Source organism: Macaca thibetana, chromosome 4 (genome assembly GCF_024542745.1).
Source record: "Macaca thibetana thibetana isolate TM-01 chromosome 4, ASM2454274v1, whole genome shotgun sequence".
Taxonomy (NCBI): domain Eukaryota; kingdom Metazoa; phylum Chordata; class Mammalia; order Primates; family Cercopithecidae; genus Macaca; species Macaca thibetana.
Window position 1 is genome coordinate 55,909,789 of NC_065581.1, and position 12,769 is coordinate 55,922,557.

The 12,769-nt window shown below is 35.2% G+C and overlaps 1 protein-coding gene across 1 annotated transcript in view; it reads left to right on the top strand.

Moving 5' to 3' along the window:
• The first annotated feature begins 8,754 nt into the window (after window positions 1-8,754).
• Window positions 8,755-12,769, top strand: part of HCRTR2 (hypocretin receptor 2) — an 82,377-nt gene continuing 78,362 nt past the window's right edge. Inside the window, exon 1 of the mRNA XM_050788848.1 lies at window positions 8,755-8,816. Coding sequence (XP_050644805.1) covers window positions 8,755-8,816 — 62 coding nt within the window. The remainder of the gene's footprint in view (window positions 8,817-12,769) is intronic.

Consider the following 12,769-nt stretch of genomic DNA (forward strand, 5'->3'; position numbering starts at 1 on the left):
CCAATTGTAATCTAAACACCAACCCACCCCTACCCTTTTATCCCAAATCCATCTGAAACCCTCATCAGAACACAAATTCCAATTCTACTTCCCACCCTGACTCTGACTCTAAACATAGGCCCAAATATAACTCTAACTCAAAGTCGAAAACTAAACAAACCTTATCTTGAAACTCAACCTTTACACTAACCCCAGTTCGATCTGTAATCCCAACCCTAATATTATCATCAAACCTATGTATAACACGACCTCTAACCCAAAACCTAAACTAACCTCAGACCTCACTCTACATCAAACTATAACCCAAACCCCAGACTGCCACTTACCATAACCCTAAAACTAAACTTGACCCTTTCTCTTTTTTTTTTGAGATGGAGTCTTGCTCTCTTGCCCAGGCTGGAGGGCAGTGGCAGTGATCTTGGCTCACTGCAAGCTCTGCCTCTCTGGTTCATGCCATTCTCCTGCCTCAGCCTCCCGAGTAGCTGGGACTACAGGCACCCACCACCACACCTGGCTAATTTTTTGTATTTTTAGCAGAGACGAGGTTTCACCGTGTTAGCCAGAATGGTCTCGATCTCCTGACCTCGTGATCCACCCTCCTCGGCCTCCCAAAGTGCTGGGATAAAAGGCACAAGCCACCGCGGCCAGCCGACTCTGTCTCTTAACCTACACTAACTGTAAACCGAGCTGTAATTCTAATTGTAAACCTAACCTGATGACTCACTACAAAGGTCCCTCTAATTCTTTTTTTTTTTTTTCCAAAGGTCCCTCTAATTCTAACAAAATACTTAATCCTATTTCAGTTCTACCCCAACCCCAAAAGTAAATCTAAACTTAAACAAAACTCAAAATGTACCTCAAACCTTAACCTTCACAAAACTACATGTAGCACTAATATAATCCTAACCCCAATCCTATCAATAACACTAATGCTAGAACAAACCCCAATCTGCATCTCTACCCCATCACTGACACTATTCAATTCCAAATATTTAATGCTAATCATTAAGTCTCAAACTAACTCCAAACCTATCTTTAACTATATCTCCAACCCTAACCCTAACATTAACTGCAAACCTATTATTAATCATACATCTAGCTCTAAACCTAACCCCAACTTTAACTCTTACTCTAGATCTAAAATTAACCCCAACACTATCTCAAACTGTAACCCTAATGCTAACCTTCAGGCTACTTTTAACCCTTACCCTAAAAAAAATCCTGCACCTAAACCCAACCCTAACCTTAAACCTACCTCTAACCCAAACACTAAATTTAAATCGGGATCATGACTTGGGCATACTAGCATCCACTAGTGTTCTGGGTGTCATTTCTTTGCTTCACTCTCATCCAACTTTCTTTACTAATTTTGGATAATAAATCAGAAAATAGTGATGTGGAATCAGGGTCTTCGAATTATTGTATTATCCAGAGTTTGTCCTGCTGCAAAAGATAAAACACTGAAAATTAGCTTAACAAGGAAAAAAATAAATATATGTGTGCAGGGGAGAAGTAGGAGAGTTATTGGCTCAAGGAACAGAAGAATTCAGGACTGAATTTCACAAATACCTGGATTCTCTAGTCCCCATACTGCCATCAGGATCTGATCTGTCACTCACTCCAATCTCTTCCTCCTCCCTGTTGGATTCATTCTGAGGTTTCCTGTGGCAAGATGAAATGGCCTCAGCCCTGTAACACACTAGGATCAATTACAACAGAAGATAGTATTTCTGTTTTCCTGGTTGCTGAAGCCTAAATTCCAAGAGTAGTTTACATCAAACCTAGTTAACTTTGCTCAGGTAAGGGGTTAATACAACTGGGCACACTAATATGAAGAGTGGGAGAGTTGGCTAAGGGGGTTCTCTAAAAGGAAAATTAGGTTACTGTTAATGGGAGAATGAGAAATGGATATTGTAATGACAAAAATGCACGTCACTACCACAAATGTTGAGGAAGAATTTTCCTTTATGATCGTCTAGACCAACTTTCTAATTTCTAATTTTGTGGTTTTGACCAGTTTTTTTTTTTTTTTTTTTTTTAATGCAACATGTCATAATGTTGGAAATAGTTCAGGTTTTGTCTTTGAAAATTTGGAGAGTACTTAAAAAGATATTTACAAAGCGGAGGATTGAATTCTTTTAGGAATGTAAATGGTGGTTTTCTGCCTCAGGCAATGTAGATGCTTACCAGAAAACAGCTGACTCATGACTGTTTTCTAACTCATTAATATGAACTATTTCAATCTGTAAAGTTATCTCCTTTCTTCTCCTAATCTGTCCACTTACAGTACACATATTCGAATTAATGTATTGAACTAATTTTTCTAGGAATACATTCTATGCATTACAAAAATAGCAGTGGAAAGTTGAAAACAAAATGCAGTTATGCATTTATCTCTAAATGTGTTCAACATCTCTTATGTGCACTTCAAAATAATTACATTTGTTTTATTTTTTAAAAATACTAATAAGAAGTTGTAATTTGGGAATAATTTAAAGCTGGGGAAAAACCCTTCATCATAATTGACAATATGGGAAAAATATCATATTAAAATTCTAGGTTTCTCCCTTGTTTGCATGAATGAAATGAAAAATATATAAGGGAAGGATTTAATGAGTCAGTCAAAAATCTAAATTCATCACAAGTTTATTCACTGCATACTATCAATGTGCTCAGTACCTGAATGAATATATTAAAGAAATCCACATCTTGTACAATGAATGTAAATGAGCAGAGCGTGGTGATTAAAGGTTGGTATTTGGTGCGGGATAGACCGGAGCTCTACCACTTACTGCCCAAGTGAATATTGCGATTCATCAGATTTCTCCACCTGTCAGGCCCACCCTGTTGTAACAACAAGATTAAAATCTGTACTGTTAAAACTTCAAAAGAATTTGTAGCTGAATCTAGAAATCTTTTACTATAATTTTCTCTCTCCTTTAAATATCCTTTTTTTTTTTTTCAATTTTACTATATATATTTTTGTACTTGTTTACTTCTTGTGTTCATGTGTGTGTGTGTGTGTGTCTGTGTTTGACACGGTGTCTCACTCTGTCACCCAGGCTGGAGTGCAATGGTGGGATCTTGGCTCACTGCAACTCCCGCCTTCCGGGTTCATGCGATTCTCCTGCCTCAGCCTCCTGAGCAGCTGGGAGTACAGGCGCATACCACCAAACCCAGCTAATTTTTTGTAGTTTTAGTAGAGATGGAGTTTCACTATGTTGGCCAGACTGATGTTTTCTAAAAAGACTTTTTCCTGATTCAGAAGATGGGACTCACAATTGTAATTCTACTAATGGTTGTCTTTCAGTCTATCAATTGCTTCATAAATGCATCTACTGTTCTTTCTTCTTCTGCCCTGCTAATACTTTTCCATGAGTCCATATATCTTTTTACAATAACCTTAGTCTTATTCGCTACATTAAAAACTAATTTTTGATTATTGATATTCCTGACAAGACGATTAGTAGAATTTTGATGCTTCTTGTCTGCAATTAAAGAATCAATATAGTTTATATAATATTATTATATAATCTCTAAATCTTATTTTGTATAATAGCTTTCAGCATGTTCTTTAATTCTGTTTAGATATTTAGAAATTATTTGTTGTTATTTTGTAATTTATGTCATTATTCAATTGTAGTTTAATATTTTGTTATCTAATATTGTCTTGATTTTGATATATGTATTGATTTTGTGGATCCAAATTCCTCTTTCCTATCAGAGAATGGAATTTTTTAATTGCATAATTAAGAATCATATCTCCTCTGCTTGCTGCCATATTGCACACATTCATGGGTAGAGAAAGAGTTAAGCTGATGAGAGTAGGAATTAAGGTAGACCTGTTTGGTAGGTTTTCCCAGATTTTAGAGGACAGACATCTTTTTTCCCCTGCCTTGGTCATTTAAGCTTTTTTGTATTTTGGATTAAGTGTAGGCAGGGAAAATGTATCAAATACTTTTATTTTTCCTTGCTGCCATTTGTCCTTCTCTGCTTTAGGCAGAGAAGCACATGTAGTCCAAGAATGTGCTTTTCTATCCAGCTGCATCAATAATACAATTAGTAAAATTCTACTTAAACTTAGACCTTTGCTGTTCTCTTTTCTCTGCTTGTGTTAAGTCATGCTAATGATTCTGGTAGCTTTCCACAGTACCATGTACAGAAAGCTTGAAAAACATACATCTAAAATACTCATATATATTCACTTCAAAAACACATTTTTGTGGAATTCTAAATGCAAATTGCAATAGTGCAATTCTAATTTACAATGGGAACAAACTAAGGGATTTTTTTTTTCTGGTGATTCTTTTTGCTCATTTATAAATGTATTTTTAAATGGTAAGCATACTATGTAAATTAACCTTTTTCTTACATAGCTACATTGATTTACTAGTGGTGGAAAAGGTTAAGCAAAACTAATTTTCATGAGTGTGAATGAATTAGCCAGTGACATATGCATTGCTTGGGGGGAATTTGCATAAATCTATGACTGATATTCAACCTCTTGCTTAGCCAGAAGATAATTAAAATATTTTATACTTCAAGAAGACCTAGTTTTCTAAATTATTTACATCCACAAACTCAGATTTTAGAGCAAGTAAAAAAAGTAAGTCAGAAGCATATACTATTAACAACTATTCACATTGCTCATATTTAACACACCTGCTTTAACAAACCTGCTTTTGTTGGTTTTGAAATGTTTCTTGACCATGGATCTGAATAAGGAAGTTATTTAAGAAGCAATTTTAAGAATGTAATATTCTTAGAAAGAAGCTATAGATACAACGATATTGAAACATTAAACATAAGTTCCTGCACTCACAATAGAGGTAAGTTCAAGGTTACAAGAGAGCTCATAGATTCTCAGATTTGGAAAGAAGAGAGTAGAAAAAACTTTTCAGATTAAATAATGTGTTAATTGTGTTTCTAAAACAGCTTTGGTGATCTTAATAAAATATTTTTATTTCAATTTTTGCTTTTCAGACAAGAAATGCTACTTGGTAGCTACATATATTTTGTCTCTTCACCACCTATTCTTACTAAATTCTCTCGATCCACTCATGAAATTAAAGCACATTGAAAAATATTTATCAACTACCTGTAAAGACAATACGTTCCCTTTTGTGGAGGTGATAGACCTTCATCAATGGAATATTTGATCTAAATTTTAGTCTTCATTATCTTGTTTTACACATTCTTGTCTTACTCAGTTTGGGCTGCTCTAACACAATACCATAGACTAGGTGGCTGATGAACAACAGAAATTTGTTTCTGACTGTTTTGGAGACTCGGAAGTCCAAGATCAAATTTGATGTCTGGCGAGGGTCTGTTTCCTAATTGATAAACATCTGTTGTCTCACACATCCTCACATGATAGAAGGGGCAAAGGAGTTCTCTGATGTCTCTTTTTTAGAATATTAATCTCATTCATGAAGGCTCTGCTCTCATGACCAGTTCCTTCCCAAAGGGCCCACCTCCAAAGACCATGATATTAGGGATTAGGTTTCAACAAATGAAGCCACGGGGAGGTTAGTAAACAATCTATAGCAATGCCTATCTTCAGGAGCTGGCCTGTGGAAAAACTTTTATCTGATATGGTAGTTTAAAGCATGGCAGGGATAAGTAGTATGAGGAAAACTCTCCCCGCCACCCAACACACACATCCCACTTAAGCTTCAGCAGCTCAAATTTTATGTGTAATATTTGCTTCCACATCAAAATTGTTTTGAATATGTTTCCATTACCTTAAAAAATGTAAGAACACTTCTTTAAAAAGCCTATTCTCTTTTCATTATTCAGAGTTCTTCCAGTTTTACTGTTGTATCAAATTAGAACTACATAATTAGGAACCCCATTCTAAATTTGCCTCTATACAGAGAAAAACTGTGGCTGAAACTTTATCAAAACTCAATAAAGGGAGTATGTATCAATGCATATATAAAATTTCTCTGAAGGATAGAATTTGTACTCAGTTCTATACATAAAAACTCATTTGACAAATAGCAAGCATAGCTCCAAGCTCAGAGAATAGCTTATTTTTCTTGATTAGTTTATCTCTGTCTTATTAATCGATGACATTCAATATTGCAACCATGGTTTGGGGTTTTTGTTTGTTTGCTTTCTATCTTTTTTATACTGTTGGCCCACCATGTTATAGTCAGGGTTGGTAAAATAAAGACAAAACAAATCCTGTCTTCCTGGAGACCACTTTCATTAGGGGTTGAGAAACACACACAAGTAGTAAGTAAAATATGTACATTAAAATTTTAGATGAAGTTAAGTCCTATGGAAAAAAGTAAAATCGAAGAGGTGTCATTGTGTCTGGAATTGTTTCTTTCTGGTGGGTTCTTGGTCTCGCTGAAGCCGTGGACCCTGGTGGTGAGTCCTACAGCTCTTAAAGATGCTGTGTTCGGAGTTTGTTCCTTCAGATGTTCAGATGTGTCAGAGTTTATTCCTTTTGGTGGGTTCGTGGTCTCACTGAAGCCGCAGACCTTTGCAGTGAGTGTTACAGCTCATAAAAGTAGTGTAGACCCAAAGAGTGAGCAGCAGCAAGATTTATTGCGAACAGCAAAAGAACAAACCTTCCATATCCAGTAAACAAACCCAAGCAAGTTGCTGCTACTGCTGCCTGGGGTGGCCTGCTTTTATTCCCTTATTTGGCCCCACCCACATCCTGCTGATTGGTCCGTTTTACAGAGTGCTGATTGGTCCGTTTTGACAGAGGGCTGATTGGTGCTTTTACAAACCTTTAGCTAGACACAGAGTGCTGATTGGTGCATTTACAATCCCTTAGCTAGACAGAAAAGTTCTCCAAGTCCCCACCTGACCCAGAAGCTCAGCCAGGTTCACCTCTCCTTATGGAGTGCCTGTTCCGGTATGGGTTCACTTTACAAGTGGATGGTCACCATCTCACTGATAAGGTGATATTTGAGCAAAAATTTTCAGAAGGAAGGGAGAATGCCATGCAGTTATCTTAGGAAAGAACATTTCCAACAAAGGTAACAGCCAATGCAAAAGCCGTGATGTAGATGCATACCTTAGGTATATGAGTAACAGTAAGAAATTAGTGGCACGAAAGACAGATGTACTTGGAAACCAAAAAGAATCTCTGGTAAGAAACTGTAAGTCATTTTAAGTACTTAGGGTTTTTCTTTTTCCTCTCCAAATGAGATGGAGATCTATTAGAAGGGTTTGAGTAGAGAAGTAACACGATCTGACTTACATTTAACAGGACTACTCTTGCTGAATTGAAAATTGTCTCTAAGGGTGTGTATCACATCTTATATTGATTTTACCCTTCTCTGCTCAATATTTAACACACAAGTCTGTTAAATAGTCTAGTTGCCAACTTCGGTGAGTTCTTGCATGAGAGCTTTTCTATCCCCTCTCATAAGGGCTGTGAGGGCCTAATCTGCTTACCTATCCAGCAGGCTGGGAATGGCACAGAGCACTCACAAGGAGCACTCTCAAGCTATGGCTCCTGGTAGTTGATAGATGAATATCCCAGCTCTCATATTCCTTGGGTGGAAGAGCTCCGAGATGTGTGTTCTACACTATTACCCAGAGGGCACCCTCTGGATTGAGCTCAAGTTTCTGACAGTAGTATCTTGCTTACTAACATAATTTTTATTAATTTTCTCTCCACTTGACCTGACTTCTCCATTTTTCCAATAGTGTTCCTTGGGAACACTTCCAAAATAAATTACCTTTACTTGAATATTTTTCTTAGAATCTTCTATGCAAACCTGAACTAAGACTGGGGCAAAGAGTGGAAGCAGGGAAATATTTTGTAGGTGTTGTAGTGATGTAGGACAGAGCCTGATAGCTTAGATCAAAGTGGTAGCAAAGGAGATTGTGCAAGCTATCACATCTTTATTTGTTTTGAAGACACAGTCAAGAGATTTGGTGGAAAAATGGATTGTGAGAAGTAATAAAAAGAGTGGGAGAGAAAGTCAAGGATGCCACCAAAGTTGTCCTAAGCAAGTGGAAACTTAGATTTGGGAGAATCTAAAATCCTAAGATATCAAAATCCTCTCTGCTTCCCTCCCCTCCCCTTCTCTTTGGATATAAGGTCTTGCTCTGTTTTCCAGGCTGTAGTATAGTTGCGCGATCTTGGCTCAATGCAGCTTTGACCTCCTGGGCTGAAGCAGTTTTCCTACTTCAGCCTCCCAGGCAGTTGGGACTACAGGCATGCACCAATGTGCTCAGGTGATTTTGTTGTTGTTGTTGTTGTTCAAGTTTTAGTAGAGATGAGGTCTCGCTATGTTGCCTGAGCTCAAGCAATCCACCCTTCTCAGACTCCCAAAGTTCTGGAATTACAGGTGTGACCCACTGTGCCTGGCCCAAAATTTTATTTTCAAATATTTAAGTTTTGAATGTCTATTCGATAGCCAAGTAAAGAAGTCAACTAGAATGTACGAGAATGGAGTTTTCTAGAGAAGTCTGGGTTGACGATGTATTTTGGGGAAATGGAGCACATACTTGGTATCAAAAGCTGTGAGCCCAGATGAGATCACTAGGTAGGTAAATAAGATAAATTAGAGAAAATATCTAATAATCGGGACATGGAGTACTATCATAAATGTTGAAAAGACAAGAAAATGTGAAAGGAGATTGAGAAGAATGGCTGGGGAAGAAGAAATCTAAGGTAGTGAAGAGATTGAAATGTGTCAAGGAGACAAGAGTAATTAGCTCAAATGCTACTGATAAGTAAAGTGAGATGTAGAATGACAGTCAACCATAAAATTTGACATTATGGGGATCGTTAATGACCTTAAAGGAAGTGCTTTTAGTGTAGTAATAGAAAGATGCAGAAGGTAAGTAGAGTGAATTCAAATTCAACAGAGAATAGAAAGAGAGGAATTGAAGACATTGACACTGACAATTCTTTCCAAGACATCTGCTATAAAAATAAAAATGGAGAAATGGCAAGTGTTTGGATGCCAATCTATACTCAAGAATAGTTTCTTGAGTTTGTTTTTTGTTTGTTTGTTTGTTTTTTGATTGGTTAGTGTGTTTATTTTTTAGACGGGATTGGAGAAATACTTTCATTTGTGTTTTTACCCATGTTTTCAGCCTTGCCCTGGCTGCCTGGTATAACGCAACTCTATTTGTTATTCTGCTGTTATAGTTTCCCTAGCTTGAACTTTTTTTACACCCTTATTATAATTGTAGCATTGTATGCCTATTTGAAAACATCTCATGTACCCCATAAATATATACACACAAATTAAAAATAAAAGAAATTAAAAATTATGATTTAAAAAAATTTGTTAAATGATGTTTACTAACTCTTTTATTTATTGAAATCATTCTCTCATTTTTTGGAATATCAGTCCAATTAAATATTTAATCAGGCTTTGAGAAAGATTTAATAAGACCAATACATAACCAAGTATTTGTTGAAGGAAATTTCAGATATTTTGGTAGTAGAAGGAAATGGCTCAAGAGCTTTTTAATAAGTATGGGTGGAGTTATGCAAACTACCCATTAAAATCTTTATTTGAATTTATAATATATGAAACCATTTTCATATTGAAGAATCACTTAAAATAATCATAAAATGTAAAATTGCAACACAATTAAAAACAAAAAAATGATTTCACGACTGTGATAGTACCTGAGAAATTTCTTCATCTTCTTAGTAAGAGAGGTATTACATCTATTTATAGTTATTTTATGAAACTAGCTAAGATGAATTATGGAGAAAAGATACAGATTTTCAAACAGAAACTAGAATTAATGAAAGCTGTGTGAGACCATAAAGAGTTTAATAGTTATTTCAATTTTTTTAATGAATGCAAGGAGTATGGTGAAAAATAACATCTACCCATAAGGATTTGCAAAGCTAGTAATTCTTCTAAAAATATCAGCAAACCCAGAATTAAGGCTTATGTTCTTAGCTCATTGTAACTAGATCATGAATAATGAAGGCCAAATAAAGCTATGTGACATTTATTGAAAACCTGAAGTGTTCTATATGCATTATTATAGATCAGAAAGATTTTTATAATTTAATTAATTTCAGAAACTTCTTAACATGACATGTTCCTCTTGAAAAGATCACATCAAAAAAGGCAAAAATAATTGCATAATTATTGTAGAATAGTTTTTTGTGAGTATTTTTATTGACTTAGTGTAAGTTTCCAAGTTCAGGATTTTCCATGCAGTGAAAAAAAAATACACTTGTTTAGAAGACAGGAGACTTCATTATATTCCTCTCTTTACAATTAATTAAGGTAAGACCATTTAAAATATGCCTAATTTTCCAGGCATTGGTTTGCTTTTCTGTAAAATGGGAAGATAGAAAATAACTTCCAAAGTATCTTATAAATCTAAGAATCTTTGGATTTAGATATGGAAATTCATAGATTACTGAGATGGAGTCTCATTACTATGCATTATAGCAAAGTTCTAAATTCTAAATTTTATTTCATTTATATTGATCAATAAATTGTTACATTTCACTAATACAATAAGGAAAATTTATTTTACCTGAGTGTGTCTAGCTTGTGAAATAAAAATGCCCAATTATGAAAGCATTTATTGGCATTTTGAATGAAAAATGATGCAATACGTAGAACAGAATGTTTTCTTTGCCTTGAACTCAGTGAAATGTAGAAATTGATAAGTTAAGGATTTGCATTCACCTGAACTTAATAATTATCTCTCTTTTCAATGGTCTTCATATCAAGTCTGAGAAATATGGTTGTGATTTATTTTAAACCTCACCATTTGAAGTAAATCTAAAAATTCAATAGGTTATGAGCATATAGGATACAAGGACCGTATTAACAGTTTTGTGGGACTGTATTAGGATAAAAGGGTAGAAATAATGGGGAGAAAATTGTAGCTTACAATAGGGAAGAAATAAGAAGTATTGCAAAATGATGGAACAGAGTAAAAGAATGATATAACCTCCTAAACACTTCAGATGTTTAAGCGATTCATTGTACAAGGGCCATTATACTAGAGATTTTCTGTCTTGGGTGGAAGGTCAGTCAAGTTGACTGATAAAGTTTCTTCTAACAATAAAATAGCACAATGCACTTTTTTTTTCTAACCTCTAAAAGTATATTAATATCAAAAGAAGGCAAGCAATAAACTACTTCTGGATGTTAATATATATCTGCATTCATTTTAAAAGTCTGCTACAACTACAGATAATAGAGAAACAGTTTGTAGTATCTGTGATCCTAGAACAAATTTAGCTTTTAATATCATCTCAACGATTTTTGTTTTAGTATCTCTTCCTTGCAACTAGTTGAGCTTTAATGCCATCATCATGTGATATGACTTGAGATTTATATTTGAAAGAGCTTTGAAAAATCATGGATTGTTACCCTAACGAAAGGATATTCAGTCTTTTTAACAAGAGCAATTTATTTACAAAAAGAAGCAGAATTCTTAATTGTATCTGTAAACCTCCATTTAAGAATGAATTACTAGGCCAGGCACGGTGGCTCACATCTGTAATCCCAGCACTTCAGGAGGCCAAGGTGGGTGGATCACTTGAGGTCAGGAGTTTGAGACCAGCCTGTTCCAACATGGTGAAAAATGGTCTCCACTAAAAATACAAAAAATAATAATAATAATAACCAAGTGTGGTGGCATGTGCCTGTAATCCCAGCTACCCGGGAGGCTGAGGTGAGAGAATTGCTTGAACCTGGGAGGCGGAGGTTGCAGTGAGCCAAGATTACACCATTGCACTCCAGTCTAGGTGACAGAGCGAGACTCCGCCTCAAAAAAAATAAAAATAAAAATAAATGAATTACTCATAAATGTGCCTCACTGATGATTAAATTTAATCCTGAAAGATTGTGTCTTTTGATGGAAATGAGAGGGTTTATCCAAAGTATTTTTCGTGATATTATCCATGTCATCTACTGATTTCTGCTCTGATTCGTGTGGATGAAGTTACACCTCACACTTCAAGCTGTTTTCAGTCTTAAGTGTACTAAAGATCTCCAGATTACATCTGTAATGTAATGCAGCCATGATTATATATGGGTACATTTAGATGAACTCAATGATGAGTTATGTTTTCATAGGCATCAGATTTAGATGAACCATATAAATAAAAAAAACCATGCATTGACAGTTGTGTAAAAGCATTATTTGGGCCTTAAGTCAAGGCCCAAATGTGAATGCTGCTACTGAGGCATCTTTCAGAAAGGAGGTATGAAGTACTGAAAACTAATTACAAAGTGAAGGCTACTTTTATCTTACTTATCATGATTCTTTTATTACATATGCACTTTCTAAGGTAACTATTGTGCATTAGTTTGTACTATGTTAATATAACAATAAGGTAAATCAAACAATGTTTTCTAAATCCATTAAAATAGAGTTCCCTAAGGGAGTTAAAACAATTATATTCTACCATATATTATTGGCATGCTTCAGGAGACATGATTTAATCTCTAGACTATCAGAATTCATGAACTAGTGAGTCATATAATAAAGGAGGCTTAATCATACTCTTTAAGTGTCATGGAAAGAGGTTTCTTGGTCAGGAAAAATGAATTAGAAAAAGGTTATAAAATACCTCATTAAGAAAATAAAATGTCACTAAGCCCACTTGGACAATGAGTGAAAATGAAGCAAATTCAAGTTTTAACAATATTTGATTTCTATAGGATTGCTTCATTGTTTTGGTTTTTGTTTTTCCCCATAAGCTGATCTCAGAAACTTTTCCTTTACAGGAAGAGGCTGTCATTTTATCATGGTGTGTGTTTGTTCACATGCTATGCAGACAATCAATTATGAA